General features: G+C 41.9%; 1 protein-coding gene across 1 annotated transcript in view; it reads left to right on the forward strand.

The window, feature by feature from the left end:
* The first annotated feature begins 4,585 nt into the window (after positions 1-4,585).
* Positions 4,586-24,417, forward strand: part of WIF1 (Wnt inhibitory factor 1) — a 42,224-nt gene continuing 22,392 nt past the window's right edge. The window contains exons 1-2 of the mRNA XM_088522921.1: positions 4,586-4,724; positions 4,804-4,943. Of these exons, the coding sequence (XP_088379047.1) occupies positions 4,586-4,724; positions 4,804-4,943 (279 nt within the window). The remainder of the gene's footprint in view (positions 4,725-4,803; positions 4,944-24,417) is intronic.

A 24,417-nucleotide genomic window follows, 5' to 3' on the forward strand; every position in this document is an offset into this window, starting at 1 on the left:
TGAGATTACCTGCCTCTTAATGAGCAGAGGAGAAGGAACAAACCCAAAAAATACAAGCAGGTCAATCAGAATGATAGCCACCCATACGTATGTATGACCTAACCCTATTAGGATGCTCCCCTGCTTTTCTCTGGGGTAAAAAAAGACTTTTCCTGCTGGTCTCCAGTTCATACTGCTAAAGAGAAGCCCGTTTTTCTCCATCTGGAGCGCTTTGTTACTAGTGAAGTCCCTTAGCTGGAAATCCCGCTGCTCTCCAGCGAGGGGTGCGAGCCTTGAACACGAGCTGGCTCACAGGAGTCACCCCATGCCAGGCTCTGCCCTGCCGTGGGCATCCTGCCCAAGCTGCTGCACAACCGCCCTGTCATCTGCACATATCGACCTGCTTCACAGATGGCAAAACGAGGCAGCAAGGGATTGAGTAAAGGTTTCAGCAAACTTTCATGGAGACTCAGAAATAAAGAACAAAAAGTGGTGACCATGGGGAGAAAAATAATTCTTTTAAGCTAACTTGCCTATTGTCATGTAGGAATGTGACATAAACAAGGACAAGAGTGTCTCTCTTTTCAGCTTCTTTAGCCATTAGATGATCATTTTATAGTCCTGACAACTCTTACTTACTATACACTTTGCAACTTAAACAACCAATCACAGACCTCTTCAGTAGCCTGCTTGATTCAATTCAACTCAACTCCATGCTCTGCAATAATGATGCATGGATATTGAGGGAAAAGAAACAGAACAAATGTTCTCTTCTATAGGTACAAATTGAAACACAGGAAGTTCCACCTCCATGTGAGGAAGAACTTCTTTCCTGTGAGGGTGACAGAGCCCTGGAACAGGCTGCCCAGAGAGGCTGTGGAGTCTCCTTCTCTGGAGATCTTCCAAATCCACCTGGATGCCACCCTGTGCCACGTGCTCTGGGTGTCCCTGCTGGAGCAGGGGGGTTGGACTAGATGATCTCTAGAGGTCCCTTCCAACCTCAACCATTCTGGGATTCTGTGATCCTGTGAATAGGTAACACAAAACTGCATTATAAGTGATAAAAAGCAAAAGTCCTTTCCTACCTTTAGGGTGCTCGACTTTGCAACCTTCAGAGAATTCCTTTGATACAGTTTTGAATGCTAAAATAGAATAACCAAAATGTTACATTCAGAATAATTGAAGTAGAAGACTTGGATTTTTAAATTAAATCTTAGAAATGTCAACATACTCCAATTTCAGCAAAATTGACTTTTATAACAAAAATGGTTCTATGATTTTTTTCCTTGCTAACTCTTAATGATGGTTACTTTGGCCTGGCCACTAGGAATTTAATGGTATTCAATCCCCACTGAATAAACACTCTTTCCATTGAAAGTGACAGGAATTTCATGATGTAAACACGGTGAAGATTGAACACTTCTGAAAATTCTCCTGCAGTCTGGCATATCTCTATTCAAATGGTGTAGGTGTTAGTTTATTTTCTGCTAATGCTGACAACAAAGAAAAAAATGAAAATGCAGTTAGTATTTTTTGTGCGCTTGAGGGGAAGCAGCACATGTATACTATAAGCAGCATGTATAGTATGAAAACGATCATCTCAGACCATGTTTGTGTCCAATATTTCTATTCTTTATGCCATTGTCTTCCTCTTTTTTATATCGTTCACAACCAATGATCAAGGGGCCTCTTTTATCTTAAGAAAGTCCCTTTAATGATAAGTAAAAATGCAAACAACTGTATTAGAATATACAACATTCTCATCTATAACAAGATCTCCTTTTAGCCTCTTCCTAAAAGTTTTATAGTTCAGATATTTTTTTCCTCTACATTTCTATTGGGTTATAGACTTAAAATTGCTTGTGTATTATGGAGGTAGTAGAAAAAAAAAACTTTTAAAATGCAAATATTTTTCTATTTGGAAGTATGAAATCAAATCTAATGGTAGTAAAATTTCCTAAATAATTAATAATGCATTTTTATAGCTATCACAAGCCATATGTTATAACTTTTTTGCCTTTTCTTTTTTTTTAATCATCTCTCTATCTCTCATATCTATTAGTGAACAAACCTGCCCTGTGTGTACCTGACAAGCAAATTATAGGTCCTGTTAGACCAAGAGATCTCTTGGCTGTTACAATGGAGAAAGTAGAAAATGGAGTCTAGTAGAAAGGTACCTTGAAAGAAACATTTTTGCTCTTTTGCTACTGCTACTACTGCATCTCAATTTTCAATGCCTTTGTCAATTCAAGATTGAATTATGCACTTGGCATCAACAACAGCACCGTGGTCATCATCAGTCCATGCAGATCACCCTGGGGACACTGCACCAACAGAAAAGCCTGTGTTTCTGGGCGCACTTGAAAATGTCTCATTGGTTGTGAAGACCCAATACCTTGGTTGTCAACTCCTTGGGGCACTACGCGGGGGCCGTGGTTTCAAACAGCATGGTTTGAAAGCAGACAAATCAGTGCAAGAAAGACGAACGTGTTCCTGATGCGCCGGCTTTCCGTTTCCTTCACCAGAAAAGCTGAGGTGCAGCACTGCAACGGCCGCAGCCAGCGGAGCTGCAAAGCCGAGTTTTAGCAGAGCTTTGGGGGAGATGTCGGCTCGCAGGGCTCGGGCCAGTTTGCTGCTCCCGCGAGTTGCTGTGAGCAGCCTTTTCCTGCGGAGGGCCACCTTGCTCCAAGAGTGTCCCGCCACCTGCGAGAGCGAGGGCCGCGCTGCGCTGCAGGGCGCAGAGGCAAAAGCGTGAGCCAGGTGTTCTGGGGAGACAAAAAACGGCAATTCCGGAGCCACCGCACTTGGACGTGACCTTGTAACTGCATGCAGTCACTTAAGGAATAAGCACATGAACATATGCTAAGATGCCACGTATATTACAATGAATGCCACATTATAATGATGCCACATATATTATAATGAATGTCTTTCATAATGCCACATGCCTAGGGAGAAGATACTTTAAACAAAATATCATATGCTGCTTCATTAACCTCTCTCATAAGCATCTATAGACGGGGGTGGGAGTTCTGACAGAAGACGTGCACTAACTTCAGCATTTGGATGTGGAACTTTTCTGGTTGGGCTAGTTATCAGGGAAGCCTCGGTGCATTTAATAGAATTCTTGTATTTCCCCACGAATGTATTTCTCAAGTGCAAATCACCTTGTGCATATCACTCTGTGTCTCAGTTCCACACCCACAAAATGCAGCGAAACCACAAGGAAAATATTTGGAAGAACTGCAAGGCACACAATGCCATAGTAACCAGAGTCTTCTATGTCATGTGTCAGCTGACACGAAAACCATCATTCAAATAGATCTGCCTGGAGAAGCATGACTGACTTCCCACTGCTTCCCACGATTTGACGAACTGTGTTTCAGGTGGCTGGCTGGAGCTAACTTCCATACTCACTCCAACAAAACAGGATGGACACGGCAGTCTCCAGGGAAATACTCTTCAGCAGAAATACCCTCCAGCTCCCTTCCCGAAGGCTATAGACAGGAATAAGGCGGCACCAGGCACCTGCACAGCATCCCTATCCCAGGTGTCCTGTGGCAGATGAAGTGTTGCTCAGGCACCATGCAGGGACATCTGATGTGTCTGAGCAAGATCCCTGGGGGAGCAGAGGGCTGGCTGCCTGACCACACTATCTCTTTCCTCTTTCATGGTTAGGCTGGAGTGCAACTGCCTTTAAGACAGGGAATAAGTTGTTCAATTTACTCATCAGTGCTCTGGGTGAAGGGGCAGAGGACACCCCAGCAAGTTTGCTGATGGTACAAAGGCGGGAGGAGTGACTGATACCCCAGGGGGCTGCACTGCTGTTCAGAGAAACCCAGACAGGTTGAAGAGGTGGGCAGAGAGGAACCTCTTGAAGTCCAACAGAGGCAAGTGCAGGGTCCTGCACCTGGGGAGGGGTAACCCCAGGCAGGCACGAGGGCAAGCTGGGGATTGACCTACTGGAGAGCAGCTCTGCAGTGAAGGATCTAGGAGTCTTGGTGGACATCAAAGTGACTATGACCCTGCCATGTGTGCTTGCAGCCAAGGGCCTTTTGGGGAGCATTTGGAAGAGCGTTGCCAGCAGGCCAAGGGAAGGGATCCTCTGCCCAGTCCTGGTGAGGCCACATCTGGAGTGCTGGGCTCCCCAGCACAGGAGGGGCATGGAGCTACTGGAGAGAGTCCAGCGTGAGGCTATAGAGATGTTGAGGGGACTGAAGCATCTCTGCTATGAGGAGAACTTTAGGGAGCTGGTGGGGTTAGCCTGGAGAAGAGCAGGCTGAGGGGGGATCTGATCGGCGTGTGCAAACACCTCAAGGGAGGGTGCCAAGAGGACGGGGCCAGACAGTTTTCCACCCAGCGAGGAGAACCTTCTTGCCTGTGGGGGTGAGGGCGCGCCGCGCAGGCTGCCCGGGAGGCGGCGGAGCCTCCTCCTCGGCGCGCTCTCCCAGCTGACGGAGGCGCTCCCGGCGCTCGGAGCAGACGCTCCCCAGAGCTCCCTGCCGGCCCCGCTCCGCGCGGCGCCTTCCGCCGCCCCCCGCGCCGCCCGCCCGCGCTCTCCGCGGCTCCGAGGCCGGCGCAGCGCGGGCAGCGCGGGCAGCGCAGCATGGGCGCTGCTGCGCGGGCGCTGCGCGCGGCGCTGCTGTGCGGCGCGCTCAGCCTGTGCGCCGTGCGCGCCGCTCCGCGCGCGCAGCCCGACGCGCTCTACGTGTGGGTCGCGGCGCCGCAGGCGCGGCTGCTCATCGGTAAGCGGGGGCGCCGCGCGGCGCTGCGCGGCCCTGCGCGGCCGGCCCCGCGCCCACGGGCTCGCCTTTGCCCCCGCAGGCTTCGAGGAGGACATCCTCATCGTGTCCGAGGGCAGGATGGCCCCCTTCACGCACGACTTCAGGAAGGCGCAGCAGAGGATGCCCGCCATCCCCGTGAGCATCCCGGCCATGAACTTCACCTGGCAGGCGACGGGACGGGTAGGTGGCCGCGCCGCAAAGCGCTTCGGGTCCCAGACAGCTGTGCCCGGCGGCACCTGGCGGGGATGCAGCCCCTTCCCTTAGCTGTCGAACCGCTACGGCGGCTGCCCAGCCCGCTCCCTCCTCGCTTCTTCCGCTGAGACGATAAGGGTGCACGGCGTGTTTTCGGGGAAAAACAGCAGAGGCACAGTCTGGCAAATCGATAGCATGCGTTAATTCTGTACAAGGCTGAAGCACGTTAGTGTAAGTTATCGTGAATACAGAAAAAAACTCATTGTGACATAAAAAGCAACAAAAAAAAGATAAAAATCTTTTTCTTTTTTTAATGCTCCATGTTGATCTTATAAAATAAAGAGCTTGGTGAACGTGAAACTATGTGCCTTCAGATATTCGGTGGCAATTAACCACACAGTTCAGCTCATTGCAACCTCTCTGATTTAGTTGTGTTGCTGGCTGTTTAAAGATACTCTTAGTATCCATAGGACTTGTTTGCCTTTAAGTTGTTGTTGTCAGAGCGCCTCATATCCTCATATCCTCACAATGCCTTTGAGTCTGAGAAAGGCTTTTCTTCTTCTTTTAAAGGCAGTGGGGAATACAGAGACAGAAAACTTACTCACAGAGACTAAGTGACTTGCTCCAAGTCACTCAAGTTCCAATCCCATTTTACAGAGAAAACAGCATCATACATCAAGGGCTGACATGTAAATAACCTTGTAATAGTAAGTGCATTTCAGGACTGTATTTCTTGCCCTGTGCCTCTATGATCTTCTGTTGCCATTCCTAACAACAACAAAAAAAAATCTCTTTTTGCAAAGTGAGCTGGAGAAATTATCCTGAACCCTACATCCCTTGTCCTTCTTTGTATTATCTCATTCTCCCTCTTTCGCAGCCTACAAGAGAGTTCATTAGGAAAAGATGATTGTAACACTGATTTCAATGGAAAGAGCCATGAGCTCAAAGACAACATAAGCACTTGCTGCCCTTGGTGCAGCTTGCAGGATGGAGCCTCTTCTGAATGGTGCCAGAGTGGCTTAACCAATAATTCCTCCTCTTCTTTCCTAAGCTACTGAACTCCTGTTGCATAGACCTTTCTGAACAAGTGAAATATGGAAATGGTTGAAGCAATATCATCACGCTGCTCTGTTCCCAGAACAGTGTTAACTTTCAGATATTTATGAGGCAAGCAAGTGTTAAAACTAAGAGACCCTTAATTTATAGTCCCATGTAGTTACCCCTTACTAGTATAGTCCCATCTAGTTACCTCTGTGTCTATAGTCTTAGTAGCTTTGGTTCTCTGGTCTTACTGCTGTGGATATTTGAATGCTAACACTGGTGTACAGATGAACACAAGGATTTCAACCAACAGCCTACACTAAGGAAAGCGTCTCAACCCTGTAGTGCTGTAGGTCCTAGGGAAAAAAACTAGCATGGTTAATATCCTAGAGAAAATGTCTGCTTTTTGGAAGCACAAATAGTACTGTTGTTTTTTGCTTCATTTGGAGGTGTTTGAGTACAGCTGCCTGTTATCCACAGCTCTCTGTGGAAACCAGAGCACTCATGGTCTCTGTGCCACCCAACCTTTTACCTGAGGAGAAAGGATAGAAAGACATGAGTATTTTTGTAATCTATAGGACAACAACAGTTATTGACACATTGTTCTTGATATACCTTTAATGGGAAGGGATAGTTTTATAAACAGGTTAGGGTAAAAGTTATTTATGGCAATAGAACTCAATTTCTCCAGTATTTCCAATATTTTGTCAAGCAAGGGAAAAAGACTTTATTTAGGTGTTAAAATGTTTTTCCAGTGTTCTGTTTTGATTCTAAATATACAGGTCCTTAGAAGTTTCCAGTGACACATCCAGGGAAGTACAAAATATATACTAAATATTTGCTACCTTTATTCTGGCAGAGTACTTTTGCCCGGGGAATTTCCTAAGTCAGGAAAAGCAAAGCAAGGGGAAAGAAAAAAGGGCAAGGCAAAGGGAAAGGAAAAAAAAAGCAGGGGAGGGAAAGGCAAGGCAAGGGAGAAGAAAAATAAAAGGCAAGGGAGAAAGGAAAGGGGAAGGAGAATGAGGAAGGGAAGGGGAAAGGAAAAAGGAAAGGACAGGCAGGAATGACGAAGGAATGAAAAAGGAAATAAATAGGAGCCTTCTTTGACAGATACAGGAAAGGCACCCAGGGGTTGAGGTAGTGAATTACTTTCTGTCAGATGGCTGTTAACGACCATACTGTTGTCTTCTTTCTGGTAAATTGTAACCATTTCTTTCGTGAGCACCTTGTATTTCGAGTTTTCTAGCCCTCTTACCCTTGTATCCCACCAAAGAGATCCGAAGATGTTTTTCAGGGGCTCCGCAGGAACTAGACCCTTTGTGGATCTGCGGGTATCAGGCTTCTTCTGAGCGAATACAGGAGATCTTGCCTACCTCAGCGCACAGCTCCTAACCGCGCTACTGCAGGATCTCCAGCAATGAAAGGTTCTCTCTCCTGCCAGGCACCTGTTTACACCTGTGCAAAATGGGTATAAATGTCCTGTGGGTAGCTTACATCTACCTGATCCCAGGGTAAATGATGACGCAAGTTGTTGGGCAGTAGATAATTCAGTCTGGAGACTGGCGGTGCTTCTTGGTGCTGCACTGCTGCCTGCGTGTGCATTGCAGTTGATATATGTCAGCTGAAAGGCACAATTTAGGGGCTATATAATACCTGTGTTCTGTGTAAATTGAAGCTGAGGTGGTAAAACCCCACTACATCTAGAAGTTTCTAATATTGCGGCCTATGTGTCCCGCATGCACAATTTTTTGGATGGTAAAGGAAAACTTAAAACCATTTTCAACAGAAAATATGAATGAAGGAAAACTATTAGTTGCTTTTAGTCCCTAATCCATTAGTACAAATTAGGGGAAAACCAAAATTCAAGACCCCAGATGTGCTGAATATCCGCTTCTCCTGGTGAAGTCAAGATGAGCCACAGGTACTGAGAAGGCTGAGCTACTGCAGGACAAGATTGATATTTTTGTTTAGAAAAAACAAATCATCTGAGTAAGCTGGCAGTTATAGAGATTCTTCCATGTTTGCAAAGTTTAAAAAAACATCCAATGCCAGTATATAGCATATAGTATATATCTGTGTAACCACAAGAACTCACTTATGTTGCTTCATGCTATCATTCTGGCTGAGTGTATTTTTGGAGAAAAAAAAAAAAAGAATAATGAATCTGGGGAGTTTTGCCTCCTGGATGCCAGGGATGAGGAAGCCTGCACTTACAGACCTCCCAGTGGGAGAAGAATAGATCCTGCTATGCTGACTAGTGCTACAGCACTACCTAATGTTTCACCAGTGGAAGGCAGCAAAGATTGCCATGATAACACCATTTCTACAATACTTAAGAACATATAACAAGTATTCAAGCTTCAAATCCACAAACACCAGTATGCACAATTAACTTTCAGTGAGACTTCTGCTGGCAGTAAAATTTAAGTGCACATGTAACTATGGCAGGAGTAATGATATCAAAAAGAAAAATGATTAATCAGTGCACAGGAAACAAATGCTCATAATTCTGTGATTTAGCAGCAGTAAAGTTGATTTCATAGATGGGACATGAAGAAAAGGAAACAAAAAACAAGTTGGAATTTTTGGTCTGCATCAATTTTGGGCGTGATCCAGCAAAACATCTAGGACACAAACTAACCAGGCTGCCTTCTTTCCTTTAGATAGAGGAGATGTATTTGGGATCAGATTAATTATTGTGGAAGTTTGCTTCCTACTTGCAGCTTTCATGAGCACCCCATGGCTCCTCTTCTGCTGTGTGGTCAAATGAGAGTCCACTGCGTGACATCTGGATACTCAGTTGAGTGCTGGTGTGTGAGTGGGAATCGATCCATGTGACGAGTGTGTTAATATGGCATGCACGTTTTATAGCAAGATTATAGCATTCGTATGCCTGGTGGCATGACAGGAGCAGTCCTACCCTGTGACCCACGTGCGTGTGTGCACAGCGTGGTCAATGCACGCAATCTAAGGGGGCTTCTGGTCACAGGACAAGAGCAACTCTCAGGAGGGAAGTGAGGCATCTCACTGCGTAGTTCTCAGGGCCTTTATACAAAGCAGTTGGACCTGTCCTACTGGAAAGGCTGGGTTGCTGCAGATCAGAGTTATTGCTAACCGTGAGTAAAGCAGAAAGATGCCCGCCTCTTAGGGAGAGCTGGGGAATACCTGTTATCAGGACAGTTTCTAGCATCGTTTCTGTATTGTAAAGTAAAGGTTAGGAAAGGATATAAAATTACTACTCTTGGCGGCTAGTTCTGATCTCACCAATCTCAAATCCCAAGTAGCTTCTTTGCTCTCTTTGGAATTGCCCTATATTGCTGAGACATAGCCTGGCAGTGTCAGAAAAAAAGGAATTACCAGCCATGCTGGGAGCCTTGTCCTGAGGAAAACTAGTAAGACCATTCATTATAAGGCATTATTATTTCAAGAGAGAGCTCCTTTCAAGCACTATTCTTTCCCTGATAAACTAAAAGAAAACAAAGGATGGGGAGTTGCAAAACAAATACATCATCAAAGAAACTGCTGAACTTTTTGTAACTCTTACTTATGTCCAGTGACATAGTGGGACTTCTTAACTTAAAAAAGTGTCTAATGTGCACAGTTCAGTATGACTGTTTGGAAGTTTGGTTGATGCAATTGCATAAACTTGCTCTCTTGAGATTTACAGTAGTACCTTCACTGTGGTTTCCTGTCACCAAACAGAAGAAATACTTTGTTTTCTGACCTCTACACCAAAATTTCAATGTGGAATGTGAAGATGTTTACATACTGTGAGCATGATTTTTAGACAGGGGGTTCTCATATTGAAAGCACATCTCCAAACCTTTAATATTTAGATTCTCTTCGGTTGTGGTATTTTGCGTCTCAGTGTTGTAGACATGCCACCGGGGATCAAAGTAATGCTGTAGAGATCCCACTTCACTTAGTAAAGCAGGCATGTGCCAGCCATCTGTTGCATCTGCTGATAGAAAACAGCAGTAAAGCTTCTCAAAGTTTTGCCAAGAAGAAAAGGGGAGGGAGGTTTATTGCTCAGCAGAGATGAGTTACAAGGCACCTTGTAGTGTAGGCTACATCTGGTTTCCATAGTAATTTACATGGTATATGTGTAAACTACGCAATTATTCTTTTTACACAGCAGTGTAAAGCTGGGTTAAATAAATCCTTCTTCAGGATTTTTGTTGTTTATCCTTTCTGTAAATATCCTAATACATTTTTACAAAAAACTTAAGTAATAAAATATTTTCACTACTTTTACAGCAGTAGCTGCATTTTATACAATGGAACTGTTGAAAAGTACTGAAACTCACAGGACACTTCAAACTTTTAGACTGTATTTTGTGAATTTCTCTCTGTATCGTCACCAGTTTTCCTGAAAAATAAAATCCAAAATGGTTTGCTTTCCTTCTCTCTTTGGAAATGAAAATGTTTTCCATCAATATCACCTCTTTTCTACAGACAGTTTCTAAGTATGTTCTGGAGTTCTAAAGTTAATACCATTAAAATTAATGCCATAGAATAAAAAGTAAGAACTAACTATAATGAGAACTGTCTGGAAGAATTTCTTAATATGTGTAAGAACTTATTTTTGTCTTGGGCTTTCCAAATAGCTTTTGGGATAGCTAAACTTTGGATCAAGTATGAATGACTTACTTCTAGTAAAATGTCCAATGGGTTTATAGAAAACCCACATTTTCTATAGGTCATGTACAGATGTAGAGAATATGGCATGATCTAGGGCTTTCAAAACACTAATACATAGTAGATACTTGCATCACATTGAATTTAACTTTAACTATTGTCTTTACATTAGGACAGAGCAATGAGTTCCCAAAATCCTCTGAGTTCTGTATTTTAAAGTAGTTGAAATATGTTCTCCATTCCAAGAAAATGATAGAAATTAATTGCCTAAATATTCAAAATCAGTGCTTTAAATCTGAAAGATAATTGTCTCATTTACCTCCTGTGGCACTTCACGATAATGGTGCTTCTTACAAACTGAGCGTCTTGATTATGTTGAGGAGTTTTTACAGACTCCTACGGGGTGTTTTCTTGTCATCCTGCTGAGTCATCCTATATAGATGCAGCTGAAAGAGTTAAGAAATGCAGAAGACAGATGAAGCCACTGGTGAGTAAACCAGAAGCAGATCTGGGTTTGTGGAGAGGGAATTTTATACCCACTTTGATGTGTCTTGGCCTTTGGGAGGGGATGGGTACAGAGACCAGCAGCCTCTACGAGTTTTTAGGTGTTGTACGAAACTGCCTTTCTTTTTGCTTTTAACGTAATAATTTGATTTGGTATATTAATTAAAGATCTCCCTATACCGCTTGGGGCATCCAGATCTTCATCTTTTGTTATACAGGCCTCTCCTTTCCTCTGATCATTGTCTTATCCTTCTCTAAACCTTTTCTATTTATAGCTCTACATCATCTATCTTATTTTAAGAAACATTGATCAAACTTAGTATTCAAGAGTCAAGACCACCAGATTTGCAAGGACATTTTCCTTGACAAAAAAAAATTCCTTGACTGTTTTCTATTTTACTTCCTACAGCTTTCCTGAGTGTTCTCATATTTCATTTCCAATTTGGAACATTTTTCAGTGCTAAGGGAACCAGCCACAATCATCAGAGCATTATTTTCTGGGTAATAATACTAGCTAATTTAAAATGCCTCTTTATGGTTCACAGTTTTTCCATCTGAGTGTCACTTCACATTTATCAATGCTGATTTTGATCTGTGATTTTACCAGCCAGCCACTTGATATCGTGTTAGCATCTCCTTCACAGACAGCTTTAGTTGTGAGCTCTCTAATACTAGTTAACTTTGCAGACTTACTATTCATTCCCTTCTCTGCTGTTACGATGAATATTTTGAACAGTGCAGTTCTTCATGGATCCCCTTGGTAACTCTGTTCACTGTGAATGCTGACGACTTTCAGACTGTTTACAGAACTGGCCAATTCCAAACACCAGGTATGAATTCCCAAGAGGACCTCCCTCTTATTCGAGACAGCTTGCTGTCTTTTGGAGGCTTTGATCTGGGACGTTATGAAAAGCTCTATAGAAACTTAACTTTGCTGATCTGACTAGGTCACTCTTATCTGCATGCTTTTTGACACTTCTGAAAGGCTTGTCGCTACGAAAGTTTTATTGAGTCCTCCCTGGATATGGTATTTAGTTGAATATCTAGTGATTATACATATTCTTTTGCTCAAGATGGTTTTCAGACCTTGTAGCCATCAGCTCTCCAAGCATCTACTGGAGCCTTGTTCAAAAATTGACATGATTCTTCCTATTTTCCTGCAATATCAAGATGAGTTAAATAAGTCTTATGCTAATTAAATCTCAGAAATTTAATTCTTGAATACTTTAAAACTCCTGGTTGGCAGCAGCTGGGCCTAGCAATCTTTCAATGTTTTCCTCCCAATCCTCCAAAGCTCTCTTACTGATAGAAACAATCTGAAACAACTTGTTAGGCTTCATGAAGTGAATCTCTAGTGTGGGAATCTACCAAGTTTCTCCTCCATGAGCATAAATACAAAATATTCTTTTACCTTTTGGGCACTTGCCATCTCTCCTTCAGTGAGGTCTTGTTTGCACCTTGCTCACTGACTTGACATCTTTTTTCCTCCTTAAGCATTTCAAAACATTTTTCTAGTAGTTTTAAAGTCTTCAAGAAATAGCATCTTAAAACTTTTTTTTTTTTTTTTTGGCTTTCTCGTTTGTGGCTTTCCATTTAGCATGCCAAGGTTTGTCGTTTTCTATTTTCCTTTTTGCACACAAATTCCACTTTTTGAAGGAACCGGTTCTATTTCTGTTAGTCTTTTTTTATTCTAATGTTCAGCCAGACCAGAGTTTTCTAGTCTGGCTAGAAACTCCTCTTTATATAAGATAGTAGCCCACGCATAGTGGATAACTCAGTCATCCAAATGGCACAGCAAAGAACTTAAAACTGCATTGCAATCCACAATTTTCACAACAAAATACACAGGGATCTTCACAATTCTTTTTATATGTAAAATTGGATAGATATCTGAGAACGCAAGTGCACACTTCAGTAAAAGCAGAAAATATTGGTATTTTCTATTATGTAGACAGCTTTTTTGAAAATTGCAAGGTAAATGGAAGGAACATAAAACAAAATTTTTGCTCAGTTGTTGTATATATGATTATATTTTTTCTCTTCCCTGCCCCCTTCTATTTGGTTTGTGAAGACGGACATTTTGAAATCTTAATTGTCATAAACTGTGATCGTAATAAAATGTATACAATAATGTAGTGTTGGCAGACTGGCTCTTCTCATGTATAATACCACTGAGATTCATGCACTAAAAGCATCTGGGTTATCTGTGACAGTCTGAGCTGAGCCAGCCATTGGAAGTAACAGAAGTGCAGCTCAATGAGTGCGTGTGCATTGAGATGAGCTGCATTTTCCATTTGGAAACCCATAATCATCTTTGTGCCCTTTTGCTGGGCATGCTACAGTAGGTCCATACTTTTGAGCATGGTACTCCAGTTGGGACATGTACTCCAGTTGAAGCAGAGGGGAAGGATTGACCAGGTGGCAATTTTCTTCCTAGAGTAGTCTAGGGGATGATTGGCCTTTATTTTATTTTATTTATTTGTTTTTTTATTTATTTATTGCTGTGAGGGTGCATGGTGAGCTCATGTTCAAGTTATTGCCAGTGGGATTCCCCAGGTCTTTTTCTGCGAAGTTGCTTTTCAGTCAATTAGTCTCAAGCCTCTACTCCAGCATGGAGTCATTACTCCTCAGGTGTGAAAGGTAGCCCTTCCCATTGTTGAACTTCATGCATTTCCTATTGGATCATTTTGCCAGCTGACTGAGGTCCTTCCCTTTGGTAGCACAACCACCTGGTGTACCAGCTGCTTCTCCCAGTTCTCTATCATTTGCCAACTTGTTGCGAATGAACTCTGTCCCATCATCCAGGTCTTTAATGAAGATGTTAAACAGTATGAACCCCTGGGGTACACCATTAGTGACTGGCCTCCAGCTGGAGTTTGTCACTACCCTTGCTATTGATCACTACCCTTGGAGCCAAGCAGCTGAGCTAGTTTTCAGTCCACGCAACTGATAGTTTATCTACCCTGTACTTCATCAGTTCGTCTGAGAGGATGGTATTGAAGACAGGGTTGAAAGAGTTACTAAACTCAAGACAAACAACATTCACTGCTCTCCTCATCCAAGACAGTCATCTCTTTGACAGATGGCTGTCAGATTGGTGAATCATAATTTCGCCTTCATAAATCTATGCTGACTACTCCAAATCATGTTCTTGTCCTTCATATGCCTGGAAATGTTTTCCAGGATTTGTTGCTCCATCACCTTCCTGAGGATTGAGATGGGGCTCGCTTGCCTGTAGTTTTCCAGATTCTCTTTCTGGCGCTGCTTGAAGACAGGAGTGACATTTGCTTTCTTCCAGTACTCCGTAACCTCTCCTGATTGCCATGATCTTTCAGAGTATTGAGAACAATGACATTGACCTGCTCCCTCAGTAGTCATGGGTCTCATGGGTGAATCCCAGCATGCCCTATGGACTTATGTATGTCTAGTGTATATCTAGGCTATGTATGTTTAAACGTTGCCCACCCTGATCCTCCTCCACAAAGGAGGTATCTTACTTGCTCTGAACTTTACCACTAGTCTTGGAAATCTTTGCTCTCAGAGAGTCTAGGATACAAAACAGCAGTAGCACAAAAATGAGACTGGCTTATACAACCACAGCAAAGCAGCAAAACAAAATCTGCCTCAGGGAAAAAAAAATATTATAAATAAATTTTTAAAAAAGCCAAAATCTGCCTTAGAAGAAGCATTGTAAATGAAGCAAAGTCAATGCTTTGGAAGTTTCATGGAAGCACTGGGAAGACAGCATCCAAAGATGATTCCTTAATTCCACCATTACATGTGCTTATTTAAACCCCTTTTTTGGAGACCACTTTGCTGCTCAGAAATGCTGAGGAGTTAGTGACTAGTCTAACTAGTTGTGGAAAGACACTAGACTCAGTAAAGAGAAACCTGAAGGATGAAAATGCCTTAGCAAAGGCTCACGAGGGTTTGGGGATGGCTCTGTTTCAACTACACAACAAGAGCCCCCTCCTCCCCACCTTTTATTATTTTTTTTTCTTTTGCATCCAACATGTACAGGTTGGATGTACAAAGATTTGCTTTGTTTTATTACCCACTGGTGAACTCCATCTCATCAGGCTGTACAAGGGCAATTACCTTCCAGCTACTCCAGCACTTGTTGCCCTTGCTGCCAAATACTTCCATATTTAACTTAGAGACTAAACACCACTTTCAGAACTGGTCCCACACATCCTCTGAAGTTACTCCTTAGCTGGGATAAACAATCAGCTAAGCCCAACCAGTGCTAAAGGAAATAAATATGCCTGACATCAAACCTGGCAGACTGCCAGCCTTAGGTTCTGGCCCAGCACCAGAGAAAACAAATTCCCCAAACAGCAGCCCACTAATGAGAAGACCTGTCACCAACTCTGCGCACTCAAGCACAGAAACTAGCAGCACGAGCAGCACTGCCAGCCTCCACAGCCTGCTGGACCATCATAAACATCAGAACAGAGAACTAGTTCAGAGCCCGGAGTGGGGGGATTATGAATCTTTTTCTTTTTTTTTCTGACCATGAGGCAAGCATGTAAAGTTCACAAGTTTCTGATAGGCTCTGTCTGCAATGTTTTCTCCTTGTTCTCAACTTGCAGATGCAAAAATACTGATATAGTCAATCGGAGGCTGAGACTAAAAACCACAGTGGCAAATATCAAATCTATTGAGCAGTAAGGAGTACAAGTACAAGCTTCAGTCTGTTCCTTTTAAACTTCAGTAAACACTGCTTTCATGTTCCCAGGTTTGAGCCTTAGCCAGTTCTCTTTCTTGCAGTAATTCTGGGAAATAAATTGAACTGTTAAAACACAGTCCATTTGAGTTACCAGGTTGAAACAAATTCATTTTTTCCTTCTGAAGCCACACACACATCAAATAGCTGCAAGCAACTACATACCTGTGGGATACCATGCAGGGAGAACAGACAGGCTGTACAGCAGAGCACACCAGGATCTGTCAGAGATGAAGGAGAAGTGAAATACAGTTATCTGTCTGGATCTGGAATCACAAGCAACAGATGAAAGGCATAGCCGTATTAGAAGTTGAGAAATAATTTATCAGCAGGGCATGCTGGTACCTATAAACTACATCATTTTTTTAGTTGTTGGTGTTTCCCCCTCCTCCACCTCCAAATTTTGCACAAGAACATCTATTCAAATTGAGCAGGCATGATCAGATTTCTGTATTTGCAAAGGAGCATAGCTGAAACCTTATGACCCAGCATGTTGTTCCCTTCCAGCCAGAGCTGTGGTGGAGTAAAAGGTGGAGAAGATTTTATCTCTCCATCTGGCCTTCATCGCATCAGGAACCACTTGGGCTTCACTCTTTTACTTGGCACACCAGCAGAATCCATTTGATGGAATCAAGTGTGTGCATTACCTTGCCCCCTGATGTCGATCATATTTAAACTTTATCAGTGTGGATATTCTGCATACTTAATGGAACTTTTTTAGATAGAGTTAAGTTTGTATGGACAGCTTTATTTATTGGTATTGCCTCATTTCTAACGGTTTAACTGTGAGACTTCTCTATGTTAAAATAGAGGTTTTTTGTATAGCATTTCCTCTATTTTCTTAAAGAGAAAGGACTGAAATGGCAGCAAATAATAGAAAGAAGGAACTTTGTTCCTCAAGAATTTAAAAGTTAGAAAATATTATGCGTGTTGGATAAACTTAATCTTATTATCTAGACAGCAGAGTGTCCTTTTCCTCTTCACTTTGGGAGGACCACAGAAGGGAGCCCCTTCCCTGTGCAGCAGGAGGGTCTGTGGGAGAGCCCTTCTTCGGATGGTTGTGACTTCCTCCGCGGAAGCGCTCCTGGTCTCTACACGCGTGGTCCTTCTGTGGTACCTCTTAGGAGATCCACAGGAGGGAGCCCATATGCTGCGCACACCACTGCGGCTGCAAAGGCTCCACTCTGCTGTGCTTGAGCACCTCGAGATCCAAAGCAGCAGAGTATGACCAAACAGCACCATCCTTAGCCAAGACAGATACGTACCCCAGTGCGTGCATTCCCTTGCTGGCAGGTGCTTAATGCACATATAGCTTTTAGGAGCACGGAAAACACTGAAACAGCCTATTTGCCAACTTTCTTCTGTAATTCTTCTCTATAAGCATTTTTTTTTCTGCTGCTTGCAGGTTTCTTGCTTGCTGCGAGATGTGACATATTCCATTTTCAAAGTACAGCTCCCTGTCCACACCTCAGGAAGGTATTTAGACTCTTGCGTTGCTCTAAAGAAATCAGTTAATAAGAACTCTCTCAGGTTTACAGATATGACAATCATGAATGAGCTGAGCTATTCCCAGTTTATAACCCCAAAGAATAAATGCAAGATCATATTCCTGAAAGCAGGATCATATGTTCGGGTTTTTCATTCAGGTCATTCAGATAGTAAGTTTTGTCTGCATGGTAGTTCTTCCAGCGCACATCAGGAATGTGTATGTTCCATTTGTGCACAGGTTCTGTTTCATCAGTGCATTGAAGGAACCAATTTCTAACTGATATTTCTGAGCTTGGTTTCTTCCCTACTCCACGGCAATGAAATCTGAGAGCGCACTGAGAAATCTGACATCTGCCAAGGAGAAGCGAGCGATTAGCTTCAATTCCAGGGCAGTTCTGCAAGAGCTTCCACCCAGCTAACGGGTGGACACAGCCCCTTTGCAGCCCAGTAATGCTGTGGCACAGGATGCTGTGCTACTTCAGTGTTCCTTCGAGGAGCGTGGCTCACACTGAGCCCTGAGCTACTCACTTATTTAGTCAATAAAGGCTGGTTTGGGGGATTTGGAGAAACTCCAGAGGCCTTTGCCTCCAGCTGAAGTTAGGGATTGTCAGCACATCTGGGAAATATTGAGTGACAAACAGGACAACATGGCCTCAGTGTGCAACATCAGACAAGATTTTCTATAGCTGTGAGTCAAGGAATAAATTACAGCTCTTGAGCTCAGCAAAACTTTTTAATCCCATATGTGGGGAGTTATCTTAGAGTATTGACTTCTGCTGTCACCAGTTCCCTTTTGTTTTTTCTTCAGAGATATATTTGGGGATGTCCACACATTTAGTATATTTCTGGTTAGCTGTCTGAAGCTGAACTGTCTGACTATTATTTTCTCCAATAAAAGAAAAGAGATTAGGATCTCTGAAAAATATTCCCATGATGAACTTTCAGATGCCTGTGTCTCCTGTATTCACAGCAAACTATAGGTCGAATTATCCAAAGCAAGGAACAGCCAGAGGGATGCTGATTTCACAAAATAAACTTCATCCCGAGTGCCTGAGAAGGACTTATTCCCCAGTGTGTGTGGACAAGGTTCACTTCTGGAAGTTCAGCTTTATCCTGCTTGTCAAAATCTGTTCTGTTTTATTAATCTTCCTAATTTCTTTCATTTTCCTCTAATGAAAGATTATCCTGACCATGCCAACACTACCTACACTGAAACACAAGTTTTGTTTTTAACCAAGTTACTTCGACCAAAAATTTAACCTAGAAAGTGCCAGGATCACATCTTAAGACCACTCAAGAAGAGGACCATAGCAGAAGGAGAAACAAACCAAAACAAAAACAAAACAAAACCAAACAAAACAAACAAAAAAACCCACAAAACATCATCATCAACAACAACAAAAAGCACAGTTGTTTACCTAGCTTTTTCGTGTGAATCACCTCTAAAGGAAGATTGTGACAGAAAGAAAGGGAAGGCAAAAAAGGCAGATCTTGAACAGTAAGAAAGGATTATGTATTAGCAGTGTCTAGGGAAAGAAGGAAGACATTTTTGACCAGTGGGCTTCTCCAAAAAAAGTTGCTAAATCTCAATATAATAACATTGCATGCGGAAAACTCTTCATGTTCTACAGCATGGGTCAGTGCCTTATGTAAATTCAGAGCTCATCGTCTTGCTGACATATGATTTTCTTAGCAAATAAGGAAAGAGAAAGTCAGCAGAGACAGGGACAGATGGAGATGCTTAAGTTATGAATAGGCTCTATCCGTAGCCAGCAGAGAGAGAAAGGCATTTCAAGAGGGCAGGTAAAACTCCAGCTGTACTGAATTTTCTTCTACAAATGCTGGCTTCTCTCTACTGAGCATATAGGAAGTCTAGGATGAACGGGCTTTAAAAAAGAGCGTTCGTCTAAACACTGGAAAATATGTGGGGCCATTCTGGACCTTAACTGGAAAGAGTAGCGTGGACCCTATGAGAGTGCTACTGTAATCTAAGAATGACACTACGCAGACTTTGCTCTGACTTTCCAGATGTGCTGACAACCCATAACTTCAGCAGTGTGGAAGTAGTGTGAATGACAGAAAAGTCAGTTGCACAAATTGTTCAGTTCCTCATCAGAAACTGGAGGTAAGGTTATACTGCCCTGTTTTATAAAGCTAAATCCATTTTGCTTTGATGAACTCAAAGTAAAATTATGGAGGCCATGGAAACATATTGGTAGGAACTGTATCTGCAGTCTGTGTAGTACACGGAAATGTTACCATTATATAAATCCCTTTACCGCGACCTGTCTCAATAGACAAAGCAGCATTGTTTCAGGTGCAACATCTAACCACAAATGTTTTTAACAGACCTGTTGGTCAAATATTCTATTTAAATAATGACTTTTGTTCTTTCATGGTAGTATCTAGAATTTGCTTTGGTGAATGGCAGAGTTTAAAACACAAACAAACTGTCTCTTTAGATATTCACAGGAAAGGTGTTTAAAATCCATTAAGCAGATGCTAAAAGAGAAGTGTCAGCAGGAAGTCTTTCTAACTAAGTCAGACTTCTAACTAAGTCAGGAAAGAGTTGATTTTTTTTTCAGAACTTTTTTACCACAAATTTTAAACACCGGTTTGCTTGGAATATAATACTAATGCTCATTATTTAGCAGTAAATAAATAAACTCTCTCAGAGGTGCTGAAAACTTTCTTCCACTTAGCTATGCACAAGTGGAAGCATCATCCCATGAGACCCTAAAAGAACTCCAGTCTGACAGTAGCTTCTGTGAGATTTCATAACTTTTGAAAAAGTTCACTGCTTATATTTTGTCGAGAGGTATTTATTATATAGGAGTGCCAGTTAAAGCCCAAAGTGAAACATATGGACTCAATAAAGGCCCAATAATGTGACCTTTGCTGTTTGCCACGCTTTTAACTTGTGTAAGTTATTGATTACACTTTCATGAGATCATAATCAAAAGGTTGTTCTTTGGTAATGGTGTGCTAGGGGAGTTTTATCCCAGACTTCAAAGCTGCCCTGGGAGGCTTAAGAACAAAGGCTTGGGAGTTTGAAGCACAGCCAAAATGAATCTGGATGCATTACCCGTGTTTACCACCGTGCAGGAGGTGGATTATCTTATCCTTCAGCTGTGCACTTCCCCTCATCACATGAACTGAGCCACCATCTATAAGGGTGGCATTTGTGCTTTCGAAAGGAGTCTGTTTAATCAAATGTAGCATTTGCTCAAATCTCCATGATAACTAGTCTGAATTGGTCAGTGCAATCATTTCCGTAACTGTAGAGGTTTATTGAAATTATTTGATTGTCCCTGAAGAGAATAAGGCTAATTAATTACTAATCAATAAGTAAATCCAGAGCTTGAAACTGCAAACTGTCTGCAGTTTGCCTAAAGATGGCACTTGCAGGGCTGGCCAAGATGGGCTTTCATTCATTTTTCAAGCTTTGAGGGGGGAAAAAAACCCACAGTTTACTCTTGTTATGGGTGCAGCTGTGTATATATGTTGCAGGTGTAGGTAGCAGGCCTGTACAGCTTTACTTTGTTAGGAACTAATGTGATGAGACAGGATTTTACTTTTTTTTTTTTTTTTCTAAGAAGCAGTAATAATTTATCCCATTTGTATTAGCCTTAGGAAATTGGCCTTTTGAAAAGTCCTGATCGTGAAATCTCCACTGGAGACAACACTGATCTTTTGGTGAGTGACAAAGAAATGAATCAGTCCTTGTTGTGCCAGGGCAAGATATAACTTTTCAGCAGAAAAACTTTTACCAATTCTCCAGATACCAGAGCAATATGTTTCATTTAGTATTTGAAAATCAGTGCAGGTTTGTGTATCTTTTTTTTTTAATCTGAACTTTTATTAGTATTTCTCCTTTTGGTGTGCTGTTTGCTTCTCTCCCTTCCCCCAAAGTACAAGTATCTAGTTTTTGTCTGTGAGACATCAGAGAAAACAATTAAAACCACATATAGAGCACTTAAAATTCCAGGCTGGTTCTACCATTTCTTTTAGAGATTTTCAAGGTGTAATTAGCTGTGCGTATTTATCAAAACCCTAATAGATGTCTCCTTTTAGTTTAATTTCTTCAGAAGTAGCTCTAGCAAAATAGAAATAAAATACATAACAAAAAACCTGTTGAACAGGAAATCTTCTAAACATGGCCAGTTATGCTCCCTTGCTTTTCCTTTGCTTTCTGAATAAAGCAAGGAAGAAGAGTAGGAATCTCCAAGCCTTTACGAGTAGCCATAAATTTGTGACAACTATCTACATAAACGTTGTAGGTTCTCAGGAAAAATAAGGTCCTTTTCTTTCTTAGACAAGTAAGGTGTTTTTTAGGAGCTCCCACATGCTGTTTGCCTTTGTAGTTGAGTACGTTTCCCTGTTTGGAGTCAGCTGAGGATCTGCTCCCCTGTGTGTTGCTCCTCAAGTCTTTTGCCTTGCCGATGGCCCCAGTGATTCCAGTTACTGCGACATGGGATTCCTTCCAATCTAAACAAAACCTGCATTTTCGTTAGCACTCTGGCGATGGACAGGAATGTGTAGTAGACATTCAGCTTTTGGGTTGTCTGCTTTCGCTGCTCTCAAGAATGAGTTTCAAAGCGAAGGATCTAGCAGTGCAACTGGATTTTTCTTTTTCATTAGCGTCACTCTAGAACCTCACTCCTTCTGTCATGTTCTTTAGTTTCCAGCCAGGTTGCTTTATAATGACATCTTCAAACACTACAGCACTTTTATATCTCAACATCTAACAAGAGAAAACGTCATTCTAAAATGACCAAGTAGCCACCTTGTTTTCTAGTTCTTTCAAAGCTCATACCAACTGCCATAAAATTAACTCTGATACCCTGTGGCCTCACCAAACTTCTTGACCATGGTTTCTTTGTATTACTGACCTTTAAAGTGAATCTCTACCTCATTACCTTGGAAGACAGTCTGGTATATTCCGCACAGACCTCTGCCTGCCTTTCCTATGTGAAGCATTTTTAGAACCTTGTAATACTAGCATCCAAAACTCAGAGTTTCTTCTGATAATGATCAGGAAATGTCTCATTTTTACTGTTTTAAAAATCATCCTGTTGAGGGATCTGATCTGCCATCCACAGTCTCCTGCCACAGGAGATACATGGATAAAATCAGAGAGTTTTTTTACTGTTCTTCTTACAAAACACAAACCCACTAAGCCTACCATTTGGTGTTGCTGTAAGCTGCATGTAGGGATTCAATCCACTATCAAAATAAATAATATGTGTACTTGGGTCCTCCTTGGTTTTCTTAACATAGAGAAAGAAGGCATAAGAGAAGCTACAGAGCTGTGTGCATTTCACCGCATCATTGGACATCTGACACTGAAATCATTCCTTTTTTTTATTTGCCTGTTCTGTTGAATTCTAATATGGGTCCAACTATTTTAAAATATAAAAGAGACACAAAAATATTTGTTTTGTTTGTTTTATGTGTATCTCTACTTCTCTTCATCTGCTGTTTCATTTTGCCTCCATGCACTTAGAAGCTTTCCCAGCACTTAGCTGGTACTGGAAAATGGGCCAGCAACTGACAATAAGCTTATTCCATCTTTTGTGTAAATCAGTTTTCACAAACAGTATTTCTGAGAGGGGTGGGTATCACCTCCTCTATATTGTTAAGTGCGCCTCCCACTTTGGGACTGCCTTCTAAGGCTGATGGCAGATATCTTTGAGGGCCACATGGAGGTGCAAAATATGGTTTACACAATCTGTGACATGACTAATTAAAAGTTAAGGCAAAGCTGCCTTTTCTGGCTCTGGTGGTTAGCAGAAAATTAAAGCCTTGTAGGCAGACAGTTTATTATCTGCTTGTCTAAGGAGGGATCTATATGTTGTTCATTACAGAAATGTCTAGACTGCTTTGCCGTAAAAAAAAATGTGCTGCTGACATACTAATTTCTGGCCTGAATGCATCAATAGCCTGGTACACACATCACTGACAGAGCTTCCTCTTGTGGCTGAAATTGGTCTCATCTTGTTTCATCTTGGAACACAGAAGATACACTTCTCTGACCTAATGCAGTTAATATCCTGGAGAAGTAGTGGTCCATACTGCAAACACCTAACAAACACATATGTTGTCTCACTTTGCCATTTTATTGATGGCATACACAGCTGTGAGCGTCTGCTATGGATAACACATGATAAATCTAGTGCGTGCATAGCCAGGAATATCTATGGATCTGAGCTAAAAAGGAACTTTTGATGAGGTTCTTTCTCTAAATAGAGAAAATTGCCATTAGAATGTGTATTTGTCATGTAATCGATAACTGAATAGAACGATGTTACTTAAATAATGAAAAGAGAACAGTTCATTTCTTGTATCTATTTGAAAAGATGACACAGATTCTCTTTCCTTCATTAGAAAGGCTGCGAATTTCCTTAAGTTATTGAGCTGTGATATACAACATTTTAAATTACTCCACTTTTCAGGTACTACCATTATTTCTAATCCTACATCTTTCATGTAAAATGAAGAGACCATAAAGCACATTCCTGTGAAATGCTTTGATTAAATATGAAACAAAAATGTGTTAGCAACAACATGGTACTTAAGTAATGAGACAACTGTAACAACGGATCTTCCACTGAAGACTGGAATTGTGCGAGAATTTTAAGAGTATATCATTTAAAACCCAATTGCCAACAGATGTTCTCTGCAGTGGCTGTTAGAGAGTTTCATTATTTTTATAACCTTTTAAATTCCTCTAATTTATAGAAAACTCCCATTTAAAGTCTATAAAAGTTAATCCTGACCCTGGAATTATTTGCCCAGAATGAAATTTCCTTCATTTGCTGAGGGCTTTCCCCACATGGGGAACTGCTGAGGGGTATCTGTGTAGGGCTACCTGCTGCCTAAAGGCATCGCAGTCCCCATGCTGTTCACACAAGGTCTTCAGAGGCCTTTGCCTCAGTTTCTGATGTTTTCAAATGAATGTTTCACACACATAAAGAATATTCTTCTCAAGGGCATCCTGAAACCAAGTCCAAACCAAAAAGCTTCCCACACATGTAGAATGTGCAATTGTCAAAGACTAGCAAT

This window comes from Tinamus guttatus, unplaced genomic scaffold (genome assembly GCF_059628265.1).
Source record: "Tinamus guttatus ecotype Peru unplaced genomic scaffold, ASM5962826v1 Tinamus_guttatus_pri_ptg000171l, whole genome shotgun sequence".
Taxonomy (NCBI): Eukaryota; Metazoa; Chordata; class Aves; order Tinamiformes; family Tinamidae; genus Tinamus; species Tinamus guttatus.